The sequence below is a fragment of the Leiobunum rupestre genome, chromosome 3 (genome assembly GCF_980474605.1).
Source record: "Leiobunum rupestre chromosome 3, qqLeiRupe1.1.hap1, whole genome shotgun sequence".
Classification (NCBI taxonomy): domain Eukaryota; kingdom Metazoa; phylum Arthropoda; class Arachnida; order Opiliones; family Sclerosomatidae; genus Leiobunum; species Leiobunum rupestre.
Window position 1 is genome coordinate 11151320 of NC_143386.1, and position 17767 is coordinate 11169086.

Consider the following 17767-nt stretch of genomic DNA (forward strand, 5'->3'; position numbering starts at 1 on the left):
TACACCGTTCAGACTTCTCAACAGAGACTTTAAATTTTCGCGCGTGTCGTTTACATTTTTTCATTTCGTTGCGGACTGCCTAGATGGCGTCTCGGTTTAAAGCTCAAAAAGTTCATAGCAGACAATTAGCCTTATGCCTCATCAGCACTGACTCTAGGTAGTGGCGACCTTTAGAACCATCGAAATACTATAACCAATCAGAGGTGGATAAAAAATTATTTCAATTTTTCCGCCGCTAATACTGAGCTCTGATTGGATGAACAATCACCTTTTATGTTAATCTCCGTGCAAGGTTGGTTCCTTTCTGAACATTGAAATGAACGAACCGACGCGACCAACATAACCGAAACGACACGACCGACGCTAACGTAACATTTTCACATAGTCTGAACGCTGCTTTAGTCACTATCTACTCACAGATGTATACAGGGTGTCCACTAAAAACGAAAAATTGTAAATAACTGAAAAACTTACTTATTTTTTAATTTCAAATTTCTATGGAACATTCCTCAAGCAGGGGGACATTTACTAGTGTAAAATTGAATGATCTTGAACTATGTCTTCAAGAACCGTTGGGCTTACGGATTTGGTTCCAATTAGAAAGTTGTTGCTCGCCACATTATTAGGTTCAAATAACTTGAACAAATTTGACCAATCAGAAGCCGAAAAATTTACGGTCAATGAATTGAACCCGATTTCAGTAAGATTGGTTGTCATGACAACAAGAAAGAATATTAATGCCTTCCGTGACATTCCAATTGAACACTATGAACTACGTCGTTGAACGAGCTCAAGCATGTACCGTAGCCGACGGTGGCATAATTGAACCGTTGTAAACTATTTAGTGTTTATTTGATTTAGTCACAGTGAAACTAATCAGATTATTTTATTATTAAACACGGAATTCATTAACCTTCAATTTCTCGGCTTCTGATTGGTCAAATTTAAACTAATAATATGGCGAGCAACAACTTTCTAATTGGAACCAAATCCGTAAACCAAACGGTTCTATAGATAGTTTTTGAATGACATTGAAGACTTGGTTCAAGGTCATTCAATTTTACGCTAGTAAATGTCCCCTTGCACGAGGAATGTTCCATAGAAATTTGAAATAAAAAAATGTTATCCATTTATCATTTTTTGTTTTTTTAGTATGTAATTCATCTCTTAAGGGAGAAGTATTATAGACTTCTAACTAGAGCAATAATGTAGTAAAAGGAGAATACCTTTTTCTTCGCTTTCGGAAGCGTGCAGGCCCGACGTCCACTGATGGCTGCCCAGCACTTTCTCGTTGCTTCTCGTGTTGATGATTTTGGAGACCGTAGCTGTGCACTTGAGACGGAGCTCTCCTCCGCGGTCGAAGTGTTCCCCTCTCACTTGGAACTGCAGGTTCAGGAGGGGCACCTCTGACACCTCCTGACCATACAGAGTTATGTAATTCCTGGAAGCCTACCAAAAACCAATTACGTCATTTTATATTTTATTTTCGACTACGCGTAAAATATAAATGCGAAAAGGCGGCAAAAACATTGCTTCTTTAAATACGTACTCCCTAGGTTGGTTCAATATACTACTTGGTACCCTAAATTCATTTTCTAGGGGACGAACCTACCGTGATTGAGGCTGAAGCACCTTTTAGCAGATGGAAGTTTCTAAATCCAGAGAGTTTAGCTTATTAATTAATCAGCAATTAATCTAAGAATGACGCCACGTTTCGGCCTATTGGCGCCAAGCATCTTAAAGGTGGATCGAAGATTTATGTTGGTCGCTAGCGGCGTGACTGATTATTGATTGATTTGATCCCATTGGTTGTCTTGAAAATAACTATGGTCAGGAATTCATACCTCTACTTGGAATCCTTATCACGGCAGATTTTCGTTTCGATGTGGCTGACGGTTTTTTGAAGTCACTATGGTAACTTAACAAACCACAACGTGAGAGGGGAGCGCGCTCGGACGGGATTTGTTCACTCGTAGGCGGGGCCAAAGCCATCCGAGTGATCTTACCATACGCTATACGGCAGCATAAGCATTCCAAATAGAGGTATGGATTCCTGCTATGGTGAATTGGTAATCATCACTACCACTACACTATTTATTCCATTGGTAACTTGGTAATCTGCACTAAAACTATTTATGTCATTGGTAATTGGGTAATCTTCATTACAAGTATTTATTCCATTGGTAATTTGGTAATCTTCATTACAAGTGTTTATTTCACTACATCGTTTTTGGTTTTAAAACTGTTTTCATATTTCTAAGCTCTTGGTATAATTTATATCATGGATAATCAGGACAGGAGGTAAAAAAATTATGAAATGTACGTTGAAAAGCACCTGTACGTCGTTGATGTACCAATTTAGCTGGGGATGAGGCCTGGAAGTGGGAGATGAGCAATTAACGTTGACGTTATCTCCGACCCGGTATTTGGTTCGACTTCCTGTTATCAGCGGAGAATCATCTACGCAAAAACATTTTATTAAAAAATGCCTTTTCGAAGACAATATTATATGATGCCTTGGCCAAAAATTGTCAAAATATTTATGCTCGGAAAAGAAATTTTGGCAAGAATGCTTTTACATGTATCTAAGAATATTTGAAGTCAGATATTCTAAATCTATTCGCACTTACTTTGTAGTGAAAGTTGGTCTGCTTTAAATTTTGTCAGGAAACGAACTTTGGCTACGAAGTATGAGGGAATTTTTCCAGAGTCTAATGTAATCTAATGTATTCTTGGCAACAGAATGTAATCGTGCATTTAGGATGAGCTACGCATATACCATTATATTATAAGTAACATAATAACAAATATAACAATTATGAAATATTATCACCGAAGGGATTTTCAGAGATTTTGTGCAATAAATGTTTAGTTCGGTACAGAGCCCCCTATTGTCTATATATGACCAAGGATAAATATACTGATCAAATAATTAGTAATAAAACAATATGAAGTGTCATACCTATAGCTATTACGTTACTTATTAATGTACTATACAAGCCTTCCTGAGTAAGATATAATTTTTTAAAGATATCCATAACTTTTCTCTTCTTAGCTAGTTCCCACTTGGCGAATTTTCGAGACGAATAAAATTTTCGCGCAACGAAAAAAGACGCGTTTTTTCAGTCGCTGGGGAAGCGGTTCTCACTTTAGCGCGAAAATTTTAAAAACGCTGAAAACTACTGGTGCGGGTTTTTAGTAATGTTTTATGCCTAACATAAAACATCAGTTAAAAATTAACCAAATGGATGTTCCTGTTGATAATTTCAATAAATAAACGATTCTATTCGTGAGATAATTACCCTTACTTCAGTATCTTGGTCAAGTTGGCTGAGCTGCTTTTCTAAACTTTAGAAAAGCAGCTCAGCCAACTTGACCGTCACTAATTAAGCCTAGGTCTTTAGAATCTAAAGACCTAGGCTTAATTAGTGACGGACGGGAGCGGAATAGATCGAGGGAACGCGTTTTCTGATTCGCTGAAGCTTTTTATCGCCAAGGTGTAGACGTTAAAAAATAGAACATTCGCTAAATACCGCAGAGACGCGACTTTAGCGGCGGATTTGAAAAAAATCGCAAATTTTATTCGCGAGCGTCAATTTTCAGCGCGAAAATTGTTTTTTTTCGCTAAGTGGGAACTAGGCTTAATTGAAACGATTTGAATTGCGAATTATGAAGTATATTTTAAAGCTGATGAGAATGATCCAACCTGATGTTTTGAAGCTCGGACCGGGAAGAGATTCCACAACGTGTTCCGTCTGAGAGTGCTTGTTGTCTCCCAGGATGAGCTGTTCGCTGCTCATGGCGAACACGTGAGAGACAATGGCCGTGCAGTTTATGGTCAGGGTTCCGTCTTCGAAGAACATTGAGTCGGCTTTAAACTTGAGGCCCAGTTTCGACACCGACAACCCTTCGCTATCATTGGCGACGGGATATTTGACCAAAAAATGAGGTTGAGCCTGGAACGAAACCAATATGGCAATTACCTTTTATCTAACAAGAATGTACTACTTAAGGATGGTTCACACGGGCAGGATTTCCTGGTTTTCTCTAAGTTCGAATGTTACACTCATTTTCCGTTGTTCTGACACCCAGGAAATAGACTGTACACACGTACAAAATTTCCCGGATTTTACCGCCGCGAGCACTGCCGGTAAACAATATCTCTACTTTATTTTCCATTTTTATGAAGCACCTTGAGCTTGACCAATCAGCGAGTGTTACGCTGTAACCGCTGTCACGTGATTTTGAAAGCCTTTTTTAGTAGACATACGAATTTTTGCGTCTATCACGTGACGGCATAACGCTCGCTGATTGGTTGGGCCCAACGCGCCTCAAAAACGGTCCTACGTTTTCTCTTACGGGCAGCGCTCGGGGCGGTAAAATCCGACTAATTTGGTCCTTGTGTACAGTCGTTTTCCTGTGCGCCAGAACAACGGAAAATTTTAGTATAACTAGATAATAGAGAAAACCAGGAAAACGCCACCCGTGTGAACCAACCTTTAGGGAGAAGGACAATCCGCGTGCATTATGCTCTACTAAAAATACCAAATCTTGCAGGCCAAAAGGGCGCACCATTTAATGAAATTAAAAATTAATTCTTTGAAGGAACAACCTATAAGAACTAGGATAAATTTTTATCGATATAAAAAGTCTAATAACAGTAAACATACTACAAAACATTAATAGTGTTAAATTGTTAATCAGTTTAAACTATAGAGGTTAGTTTTACTAAACAATATTAGACTAATCATGGAATGCAAACTGTTTTATTTTTTTCGGAAAAATACGGAAAATTTTCCGCAAAACAAAAGCCTCTATACTAGGATGTCGTTGAATCGGCCGTACAACTATTGAGCCGATCGAAAATCAGTGAGATTGTTTTGTGTCCGCTATTCTTTAATGTAAAAATATATAAACTTTTAACTTAACGTGTTGGGCCAAGTTCGTACCGAAGTATTTTTTCAATTATACTTTTCCAATTTCCACAGAAATGAAATTCCGTTTTGCTAAACTTGAATGTTGTCGAATGTGCAGTAAATTTAAACAAAAATTGACGTGCAAGTTATCGATTATCTACCATTTCAAGATTGTGTTGGATTTTAATCAAGAAGAATCATCTACTGGATGTGTCCAACAAACCAAGAAAACTTCAGCCAATTCGACCAAAAGCACTCGTGTGTGCAGTTTCAAAGATTTTTATTTATTTCAGAAGATTGCCAATAACATACCGTTGATTACTTTTGCAGCGTATAATTAATAATCAAATTGCCTTTTCTGAATAAATACGTAGAAAAAGTACTTACGTCATTGTTATTTATGAGCCACTTCAAAATGGCCGGTGGTCTTGACCTCCCTGATTGGCACGTTACGTTGATTTGGTCTCCTTGGTCGTATTGCGGAAGGTTACCCTTAATGATTGGACCTTCCGTCGGAATGGCTAAAAGAAAATTACACTTTTACAACGTTATTTTTACTAGTCGCTATAAATTGCAATTCTATATGTTTTTGTTAACCGTAATTTTTATTGAATATAAACTTTATATAGAGATTCGTCAAACTATGAACGATTAATATTAGTGCTCGGAATTGTTTATTCCGCGGTTTATTCATTATCCACAAAATTTCCGATTTATTTAACAAAAGTTGGTAAAAAGAATATCATTTTAACTTATTTAATTATGTTTTTTTACGCAAGCAAGCATTTATTTGAATTAAAATGATATTTATTTAAATAATTGTTTGTTTTGTTTAAATAATAGGCTTATCCACTTTCGAATATTTAAACATTTTACAATTATTATTCATTTATTGGTTATTTAAATAAATATTATTTAAATATCGCCGAACTTATTTTATCCATGGATCGATCGCCGACCTCTAAATATTAATGTCGTCATCATTGTGTACCTGAATTTCCAATACTGATAATCAATACAGTTTTGAAATTTTCATTTCCTAAGTTGTTCATTACGGTAATTTGATTTTATCATAAGTTTACAATTAATTTTCGTACAAGTGTATTAGTTTTCGATATTGTGAAATATTTCTGAGAGCTATTTCTAGAATTACAATACATTTTCGTTGGACTTAACATTATCTAATTTGTGCTAATATGTATTCTGGACCATAATGAGCGCGTGCAAATTTGTCCCGTATTTTCTCGGTTGAGGTGTGATGTCTATTCTAGGTCACTTCACAGATAGCCATCACTAATTATTTTGATTACTTATGGGGCATGGTTATTGACACGCGATTATATCTTCATTTTTATCTTTACACTTTTCAACATTTGTTTCAACCGATTATTGCTTGTTCGTTTCAGAATGACGAACAAAATAGCGCTATCGGTCCTGTAAAGGTAGTTCAAGGTAGCATTTATATAACCGAAGTCCGATAACAATTCGCTACCGAAGGAAATTTCCGTGCAAAATATAAACTCTCGAATAAAAGTAGCAAACTAAATCCAAACATTGCAGGAAAAAGTTAGGATGTTCAGATTAGAGAGGCAATACTGGAGGGCAAACGGCCAAATTTATTCGGGGAAAAAAGGGCGCAATTCCCGTCTCGAAATACGCGAGATTCAGTGTTTACCATTCATTTATTGCCGGAGAAGTTAGGTTTGCCTTTTAAATGGGAAAATCTCCCTGTAGGCGTGCTGGAAAAATTTACTTTTAATGCCATTTTCTACAGCGTTAACGGAAAACTTGGAATTAGGTTTTGCTCTTTACGGAAAAGCCAATATTTATAGATGGTGCCGCGAAATGAATGCTATTCAACGAGTTTTAAGGGGCAGATTTCTTCCCATTTAATTATTCAAATCCAGGGCCCTGGTCCCTTTAGAATTCACCCCGAGATATCGCGGTGGGTTTTAAAGGCGGCGCCGCTATGAGCGAAAAGAAAAGAATCCCGCCGAAGCGAGCGTGTTGATCTTGAATGGGAAAAATAAATCATACCGTATACTGAGAGCTCTTTGCTGGCCGTGACAGTTTGAAAAGTCGGAGACTCCGCCGACGCTTCGCAGCGATACACGCCTTCTGAATTTTGATCGGTTCGACTCAATAACACGCTGCCTTCCATCGATTTTTGAACCTGAAATTGGAGAAATTTATGAAGTCATCCGTATACTCGGAAAATACACGGTATCCAGAGAGTCCGAGTTCGGAGCTCTTTTCGCAGAGACGCTTCGCTCGTTGCTTCGGTAAACACACTCGATGATGCCTCGACTTGAAAAGTAAAGGAACATTTTTTTCTCGCTACATTGAAAACTATAGTACCGAAATAATTTATTTCTTACGCCGACTTTGGCACGCTACTTTGAACGGGCGAGAAAATGTAGGAAAAAACAAATTCAAAAAAATTGCGGAATTTATAGAGCTTCGACTTTTATCATTTTGAAAAGAAATACGTAATTTCAGGCTTAATATTACCATTTCGGGACAATACAAGGATTTTGAAAATATATCACAGACCGTTAAATATAATAAATTAACCAAAAGCAAAAGTGTTCAGTAAAATAATTTTGAAAATAACAAAAATTTTATTGTGTCTCATTAAAAACATTTTGGTTTCTCAGTTATATATAAGCGATACACTTTACAAAAATATTTTTAAGTATCCCATATAAATATCTTTACTTTAAAGTAATCTTGTCCAAGGAGAATGTTAAGTCATTGACAACATTTACCGTCGCTAAGTAGTTCAGTAAAGACTTCTTAAGTTTGCACTGAAGCTTTACATTGGCATTCTTATGAGTGATTAAAAATGTTGATACATTTATTAACAACGAATGGTTCAACTTAAGATAATGCATTTGTTTTTGAGTATCTCTCGTTTACGACACTTATTTTATTTTCCATTAACTTGTTATTTGGGAAAAACTGTTTCCCCAATAAAACAATCGAAATCTACCCATTTGAATGGCCTTAATAATTTCGTATTATATAATATTTCAATTATTTGAGTAAGTTTGTGCGTAAATTTTACCGAGAAATTGGTTCTGTTCATTTCAAATAATCAATTTGCATTGAATTGAAAGGGGAAAGTAATAGGCGAAACTATAAAGTAAATTTGGTCTTAACCAAACTGTTAAAATGGGAAAACAAAATCACGTGACTACCATTTCACAGCCAACTTCGATTAGGTAACTCGTGTTCATTTTTGGCCGTGCGACGGTAAATAAAAAAAATCCTTCCAGATACTGCAGACAGCTAATTAACTTACACCTTTCTATTACAAGATGTTTAAAATAATAATAATAATTAGATAAATTAGATGAATCGATCAAAATTTAAACCGCCATTAGCAAAATAAAATTAATAATATTTCGTATTCCTTAGTTCTCCACCAAAGGGTGACACTCATTTCAAATGTCGTTCAATAGATGTGGCCAAAAATAAAATCTAAACAAGTTAGTCAAGCCACAATGGGTCTTTAAATCGGGTCGCTCATTAAGTAATGCGCTATAGCAGCTTTTAATTAGTTTCTGTATATACCAATAGATGGTAGCACATGCTAGGGGCGTAGGTTAGTTTTGCGCTATCAGCTTTTAATTAGTTTCTATATATACCAATAGATGGTAGCACATGCTAAGAGCGTAGATTTTAATGTGATTTATTTTTCTAAAATAGTCGACACTGGCTTTAATTAAAACTAGTCTAATTACAATAATTGAATAGTTGGAATTATCAAATATTACTCAAATTCTTACTAATTAGTATTTGGAATTTATTAAACTTAAATGGTAAACATTTCGATAAAAGTGTAAAATAAATCCTACTCTAATTGTTTATGAATGTTTTTGACTATTCTGCGGTTATTGGTTTGAATACCAGAGAAAGGTATGAGCTCCATTAAATTAACCCTAGCGATTGATAATTGAAATCTTCGAGTTAAGCCAGGGGCCCACTGCTCTTCGTAACGTCTCCGTCCAACCTTTCACAAGCCTTTGCTTCGTAACGGAGACAATGGCTCGTGGAAGGCAGGACGAATACGAAACGGAGAGCCAGTGGGCGCCTAGCCTTACGGAACGTTAATGTTATTCAAAATGAAAGTAATATTAATCACGTATCTCCTCTAATGGATGTACAGCTAAAAGGAACGAACTGGCCGTATTACAGATAACTGTATCATTTCAACGAGTGCTTCCTTTCCTCATTAGCGGCTCTCAATTGGCCATCGAATGTATTATCTGCAATGGCCACTCTGAGGGACCCGTTTCAATTAATCTATAGAACATTGCGGAGTTGAAAGGTCGCTTGTAATAACATTAAAGGGATTAATGACAAAATCTTTAATATAGGCTCTCTAAGGTTTTAATATCGACATATTGGACAAATTTCTGAAACCAATGTTTCGAATTGGACAAGCGAATTTAAATGGGATCGTTAGGAGCAAAATTTTTGAAGAGGTAGAGGCTTAAAGTAGACGTTAAATTTTATAAGATTGTTCCGCGAGTGTTTCTCGTCGATACGCGGTTTGACGGTTAACGAGGCTGTTGGCGAGTTTATAAACTAACCAAGAATCTTTGATATCATTGCGAAGGGATTTGATTCTCAATATGATTGTAGTGTATTTTTAATTGTTATTGACCATCCCTTTTATTAATTAATTACCAATTTACTAATTATGAAAATTACTAGTATCGTAATTAGGTAGCTTACTAATTACAAAATACTAAGTAATCAAATTACTAGTATAGTAATTATGTAGCTTACTAATTACAAAATACTAAATAATCAAATTACTAGTATAGTAATTAAGTAGCTTACTAATTACAAAATACTAAATAATCAAATTACTAGTATAGTAATTATGTAGCTTACTAATTACAAAATACTAAATAATCAAATTACTAGTATAGTAATTATGTAGCTTACTAATTACAAAATACTAAATAATCAAATTACTAGTATCGTAATTAGGTAGCTTACTAATTACAAAATACTAAATAATCAAATTACTAGTATAGTAATTATGTAGCTTACTAATTACAAAATACTAAATAATCAAATTACTAGTATCGTAATTAGGTAGCTTACTAATTACAAAATACTAAGTAATCAAATTACTAGTATAGTAATTATGTAGCTTACTAATTACAAAATACTAAATAATCAAATTACTAGTATAGTAATTATGTAGCTTACTAATTACAAAATTCTAAATAATCAAATTACTAGTATCGTAATTAAGTAGCTTACTAATTACAAAATACTAAATAATCAAACTACTAGTATAGTAATTATGTAGCTTACTAATTACAAAATACTAAATAATTAAATTACTAGTATAGTAATTATGTAGCTTACGAATTACAAAATACTAAATAATCAAATTACTAGTATAGTAACTATGTAGCTTACTAATTATAAAATACTAAATAATCAAATTATGATTGTTAATAAATTGCTGAATTCTGATTTTTAATAAATTGCTGAATTCTGATTTTTAATAAATTGCTGAATTCTGATTTTTAATAAATTGCTGAATTCTGATTTTTAATAAATTGCTGAATTCTGATTTTTAATAAATTGCTGAATTCTGATTTTTAATAAATTGCTGAATTCTGATTTTTAATTAATTGCTGAATTCTGATTTTTAATTAATTGCTCTGAAATTGTGATTTTTAATAAATTGCTTAATTCTGATTTATAATAAATTACTTACTTATTAATTATGTAATTAATTTAATTATACAGAAAAAAACATAAATGTTTCCTAAATAATAATTTTGAGTTTTAACTACGAATTTTCTACTAATTTGAATTTTTATAAATTTAGATTTTTGACAATTACTTCAATTTAAAAACTTCTAATTAAAATGAGTATAGCCTTAGCAGAGATTTTTAATAAATTGCTGAATTCTGATTTTTAATAAATTGCTGAATTCTGATTTTTAATAAATTGCTGAATTCTGATTTTTAATAAATTGCTGAATTCTGATTTTTAATAATTTGCTGAATTCTGATTTTTAATAAATTGCTGAATTCTGATTTTTAATTAATTGCTCTGAAATTGTGATTTTTAATAAATTGCTCAATTCTGATTTATAATAAATTGCTCAATTCTGATTTATAATAAATTACTTACTTATTAATTATGTAATTAATTTAATTATACAGAAAAAAACATAAATTTTTCCTAAATAGTAATTTTGAGTTTTAACTACGAATTTTCTACTAATTTGAATTTTTATAAATTTAGATTTTTGACAATTACTTCAATTTAAAAACTTCTAATTAAAATGAGTATAGCCTTAGCAGAGAATGTCAAGCTTCCGTTTTAAGAGAAAAAGGGTGCGTTCACTCAAAGGAAAAAAATCTAAAGAAAATAAAAGGACCTGTGTAACACTAATAGTGAAAAGGGTGCTTTCATTATGTTATCGTTATAAATTAGCGGTGGTTTACTGATTTTCTGAGGCTTAAATCATGGGCGTTCAATTTTCCAATTTAAATGATATCTATTTGAAGGTTGAAATTTTCTTTTTAGAGTAGTAATTTTTTTATCCAGTCCACTGATGACTGTTGTCCTGGTAGGGTATAAAAGAAGTCTGCTAGACCTTATAATGTAGAGGCGCGTAATTTGGAAATCGGTCAATTGGCTTTCTTGAATTGGGATAGCTCGAGTTCGCCGTATACTTTGTGTGATGACCAAGCTACCACCCAATCCGCGGCTCTTGGGGCTAGAGATAAACATCTAGTCTGTATGGTATGTGACTCCAGACTAGTGTTACTAGTGTATAGATATTGAGAAAGAGAGAGACTCGAGAACGTTTTACAGTACACTATTGAGGATTTTTAATTAAAAATATCTTTTTCGGTATCTGCGAGTAAGCAGCCGTTACCAAGCGATACAAGTCTAAGACTGCGGTTGATAACGGCTGCGTACTCGCAGATACCGAAAAATGTCGCGAATTCTTAATTGTAGAGATTTTTTATTAAAAATCCTCATTAGTGTACTGTCAAACGTTGTCGAGTCTCTCTCTCTTTCTCTTTCTCAAAATCTAGTCTATTCTTCAATGTATAATTATTCCAATTCACTTGGTGTGCAGCCTGCAGGCAGTGTTGCCGCTTGATATTTCCTAAATCAGGGGGTAGAAACGCACGCGAAATGCGTTGTCTCGTGCGATTCCCTATAGTGGGAGAGGTGGGGTTGGAAGTTTAGTCTGAAAAGTTTCAGCGGGTTCGTCTGCTTCGGTATCTGGACCTCGTTCGGGCCTCGGGCTAAAAATTGATCACGCTTATTGTCAAAAGAAACAACCCAAATCTAAAAAGCCGAATGGTTAGTATTACAATTTTAATTTTTATCGATGTAGTCATAAGTTGTTTGTTTTAAATATAATTTCAGGGGTAAACTTTAAAAAACGCTTCAAAATTAATATTTTTGCCCAATGAAGAGATTGAATTTCCTAATTAAATGCTTAATTTCAAATGTGTTTCTATATTTTATTCTTTTTAAACATCCTCGCTTAGAAAAAAATTAAGGCAAATCCAATAAAAATGATGACAAATGAAGCATTCCATTACTTGTCCATATTTACAATTGAAGGCACCAACGTATTTATAAACTTCGCTACAATTTCAATTTAACCCAACTTATGATTAAAGATGATTTGTGATAGTTCTTACAACTCTTGAATTGGCAAGATTTTCCCATATTTAGTTTACACCTTGGTAAAATAAAATAAACCTTAGTTTAATATTATATCTGGTTAATGTAACTTAAAACAAATACCTTTGAAAACCAATCAGTAAAATAAAGAAATTTTACGCAATTGGTCGAACCATAGCCGAACCCTCGGAGCTCCGGCTCGGGCCTCGTCCTCCAGTCCCGATTTTTTGTTTAGACTGCCAGCAGCCAGCACCGGCCGCGAATACGAGATTTAAAACTGAACCGAACTGAATTTTTCAGACTTTTTACCCCACGCTATTACATTGCCCCCCCGCAACTAGGGAATCGTGTGGTTAGACCGGAGCCCATAGGAATCTCGCTGCATTTCCAATCTAGGGTACGTAGTCTAAATTATCTTTGCCTAAATGTACTTCTCCAGAAAGAAAAACGTACTTTTTGTACTTTTCTAGTTACACAACATGGCACCATCTATTTTTATTTTTAAAACCATAAGAATACCACTAGGTGGCGCTTTTTAAGCGCGAAACTCTAAAAACGAAATGAAATTATCGATAAATCTAAAGGTTTTTTCTACATTGTACTGTTTTGAAAGACTTCGAAGGAAAATTTCCCAAAATTCTGAAACGTACTAAAATTCTCCTTAAAATTTTAAAAATGCACTTTTGAACTTGGTTATTTCAAATCGTACCGAAAAAGTACATATGTAACAGTTTCGGCAACACTGCCTGCAGGTGTACATCAGGGATTGACGAAGATACTGCTTTCTGTTTCTTTTGAATTTCTGCTTTTTTAAACAACTTTATAATATTGTAATATATTTTAAAATATTTTCCACGTATATAACGATCAAAGACCTGGTACATGCTTATTGGAGGATTGCTCACCCCCTATGTTTCATAAAAGTGGACCTTTTCCATTGGCGTTTTATCCCTGAAAGGGAAATCTACCAGGATGACTGACAAGCAGAGAGACAGATCCATTGCGCTTTCTTTAACTTCTCGGTGCCACCTTCACAGTGATTATAGAAAAGCCCAGTTTAAAATAATTGAACTTTTGGTGGCGTTACGAAATTGACCGTAATAATCCTGTTTAAGAATTAGTACTAATTTTGTTTGTCGTTTTTAGCCTCTTCCTCTAGTATAGAGGAAAGAGGCTGTTATTATAACAGAGGAATTAAGAGGCTGTTAAGGTGGATAATATAATGGAAGCTATAGCCCCGTAAAGGTCCCAGGGAATCGATGAATTCTGTTCAACGGCTCTCGATATAAATTTAATTCAGGTGTCATTCGATTGGTATTAGTTCTCTCTATCTACCTATGCCAGTGCTGAGCCGCGGTTTTTAATCAGAGGGGGATATTTTGCTCCCCGATTGGAAATTACGGCGTATAGGTCCACGGGAATCGACGAATTCTCTTCAACGGCACTCGATATACATTTAATTCAGGCGTCATTCGATTGGTATTAGTTATCTCTATTTACCTATACCAGTGCTGAGCCGCGGTTTTTAATCAAAGGGGTAAACTCAAGAGTGCATGAAGGGCTTGCCACCACTCTCCTAAGCAATTTATCCCGACCACCTGAATTAATGGCTTTAAAAGTCGCTTGATGATTTAGGCCTGAGGGGTGCCCTGCTGATTATAAAGAAGAAAGTGAGGGTAAAATCGTCGAAAAGTCAATGTATTTAAGGTATTTCTCGCGACGATTTGTTTTTTCGTATATCAACATATTGTGTTCAGGCCAGCTTGTTCATTTATCTCCGCTTATCTCGAAAGATACTTGAACGTATATCTTATCGCGTTTTATCATACGGAATAAGTTGAAATGATGTAAAAAGTGATAACCTGGGCGGCGCGCGTGCGCAGATTCCCCGGGAGGCGCGGTTTTCGCGGCGCGGTTAATTTAAATGGAAACATGGAGTGTTTTGACGTCATGGAATATTTGTTGTTAAAGTAACGTAGAATGAAATATTTTTAAACTTCATTTTAATTTCATTGTAGTACGCTTGACACTTGAACCTATCTCACAAGTATTTCTTAAAACGTATAACTCAATCGCGTTTTATCGTACGGAATAAGTTGAAATTATGTAAGTAGTATGATACTTGATTTCCTGGGGCGCGGTTAATTTGAATTTAAAACACGGATTTGAGTGTTTTGACGTCATGGAATATTCGAAGTAGTTGTTAAAGTGACGTAGAAAGGAAATATTTTTAAACTTCATTTTAATATCATTAGCGCATAAGTGGTTCATGTACCCAAAATTGGACCGCACGTTTTTTTTCTTTTAGGTGAATCTCTATGGAAGTTTAACATTACAATAAAGCTAATAGGTCCAGTTTAGGGTACTTATGGTCTGAAATAGGGTACATAGGGCCAGTAATGGTGACTTTGGTCGCTTTTAGGGTACTTTCGGTCCGTTTTGGTCCATTTTTGGTTACAAGACGTGTGAGGGGTTAATGAAAATAAAATAGCTCATTTCAAATGGCTATACGAATACGTTAAATTACATTCCGATGTACAAATATATATTATATACTCTACGTCCAATACGTTTAATGTAACAAAATACAATTCCGATGTTCAAATATTTAAAAATACTTAATTAATGTACTAAGTTACGTTTAAAAGAACCTTTTGTAACAATTCCAATATGTAATTATCGGTATAAAAAACCGATAAAAATAACTTGCCTATATTTTAAATACGGTAATACTTGAAGCTACATCATGGGTAATTGTTGAAACGAATATCTTCATTACGCATATCAACCTACATTCCTCAGGGCCGGCTTGTTCGGCGTTATCTTTATCTCTGCTTATCTTTATGTCGAGTGATTCAATACTTTAAAGTGATAAACTGTTATATAAGACGCGTGTGGCATTGGGTATGGGTTTTTCCGGGAATTTTCCCGCATACGAGTGCGTTTACCGCGTATATATCCGTATAAGGGCGTTTTCCGCGTAGTTTTTCCGCGAATGAGCACGTTTTTCGACACCGGCGCGTTTTCACGTAGTTTTCAGCATTGGGGATCTTGTTTCTTGGTATGTTGATGAAAATTGAGAAAAATTTGGGATATACTGATAAAATATTACTCTGATTGACGGGAATTCTCGTCACTGCGTATCGAATGTATAACACCTTTTAAGGAAAATAAATTTTTGAGACAAGGCTGCCATCTATAGAAGCGTTTTAGAGTTCATTGAAAAATCTAATTTTTTTTAAATCATCATCTCGTTCGTAATTGCCTTTCTATCTCTGCAATTTTAAAAGTATCCTAATTAATTCTATATTTTTAACATTGACAAGTCTCCAAATTATACCAACTTTTAACCAATTTTCCCCAATTGTACTAATTTTTAACAGAAATTCCTTAATTATTCTAATTTTTACCATAAGTCAACTTAATTTCAAAACTATTGTCTATTTATGAAAATTGAGTTTTGTACGAATTTTGAATCGTTTCATTTTTATCCCTAAAATGGGTGATTTGTAGGAAATTTATATTATTTTTATTGGCTTTACGATATTTCAAGTTAATTTATAAAATTTATAAATGAGTTTAATTAAATTAATAATTAAGTTTCGTTCGTATATTGAATCGGTATTTATTTATAATAATTTTTTCACCTAGATTATTTTTTTATCCCCCACACTCTCGATCCAGCTCCCTATTATACGTGTCCATTTATAAAATCAAAATTGAACTGTCATGAATAATCCATATAAACGTAAAAGACACGGACGTCTTGAAGTCCAAGTTTCGTTTCCACTGAAATAGAAACAACAAGACGAAAGGGTCTTTCTGGTGACCTAACTTTTAACATTGCTGGACGTTTTATATTTATTGTGTTCTGTTACTTATAGTCATATGGATTTCCATTCATTCGAGGAAGTTAGTGAAATAGTGGAAGAGTAAAGTAGGACGTGGTTAGATATGCAAGAAATAAAAAAGCATTTGGACGAAATGGAAAAGCATTTAAAAAAGTGGGAATTGAAGTTAGAAGAAGCTTGTCAAAGGGAAATTGTACTGATAAATAAAGTTAAAGATATAAAAACAAATACAATTGGATTGAAAATATTGCAAGATAGTTGGAAGGGAACAGAGAAGTAAAGGGATAATATTGTATGTCATTGATTGGCTTAAGACCTGTTAAATAAAATATAAAATAAAATATGAAATAAAATAAAATATAAAATAAAATATGAAATAAAATAAAATATAAAATAAAATATGAAATAACATAAAATATGAAATAAAATAAAATATGAAATAAAATAAAATATAAAATAAATTATGAAATAAAATAAAATATAAAATAAAATGAAATAAAAAATATAAAAATATAAAAATTTAAAAATATAAAAACAGAATTTCCTAAATTATTCTAATTTTTACCATAAGCCAACTTAATTTTAAAACTATTGTCTATTTACGAAAATTGAGTTTTGTAGATATTTTGAATCGTTTCATTTTTATCCCTAAAATGGGCGATTTGTAATAAATTTATATTATTTTTATCGGCTTTACGATATTTCAAGTTAATTTATAAAATTTATAAATGAGTTTAATTAAATTAATAATTATTATCTCTGCTTATCTTTATGTCAAGTGTTTTAAATAGCGATATGAAATACACTTTATTTTTTAACTACGTCAGGGAATATTTGACAAATGTCACGAGTGTTTTGATTACCAACGTTTTTTAAATAAATCGGAAAATTTGTGGATAATGAATAAACAATTCCGAACACTAATTGATTCATTAAATTATGCATTTGTTCTTTAAACAATACCTGAATTTGAAATTATATAACATAAAAAAATAGTTTAAAAATAAAACTATATCAAGGTATTACACTCAGGTAAATTTTGTTAAACACTAGTAACTTTTTTTTGTTACACACTAGTCTCAATTCCATGTGAAACTCTTTCAGTTTCTTTAAGTTCCTTTGGAGTTACAAAATCGAGTTTTAGAAATACAGTTTTCCTATTTAATTAAATATAAGTATTAAAATTAGACCTGTATTTGAAATTATATAACATAAAACTAATGTTTAAAAATAAAAATATATCAAGGTTTTCAAATCAGTTAAAAATAATTAAACTAGATGCATTATGTTTATATTTTTAACTTAAC

At 33.4% G+C, this 17767-nt stretch overlaps 1 protein-coding gene across 1 annotated transcript in view; it reads right to left on the reverse strand.

Annotated features, from left to right (window-relative positions):
• The window catches only part of LOC149949482 (cell adhesion molecule 2-like), a 105263-nt gene that overhangs the window by 2880 nt on the left and 84616 nt on the right, over positions 1-17767 (reverse strand). The window contains exons 3-7 of the mRNA XM_090169241.1: positions 6954-7089; positions 5304-5437; positions 3707-3956; positions 2336-2460; positions 1227-1449 (exon numbers count right to left, since the gene is read on the reverse strand). Coding sequence (XP_090025367.1) covers positions 1227-1449; positions 2336-2460; positions 3707-3956; positions 5304-5437; positions 6954-7089 — 868 coding nt within the window. The remainder of the gene's footprint in view (positions 1-1226; positions 1450-2335; positions 2461-3706; positions 3957-5303; positions 5438-6953; positions 7090-17767) is intronic.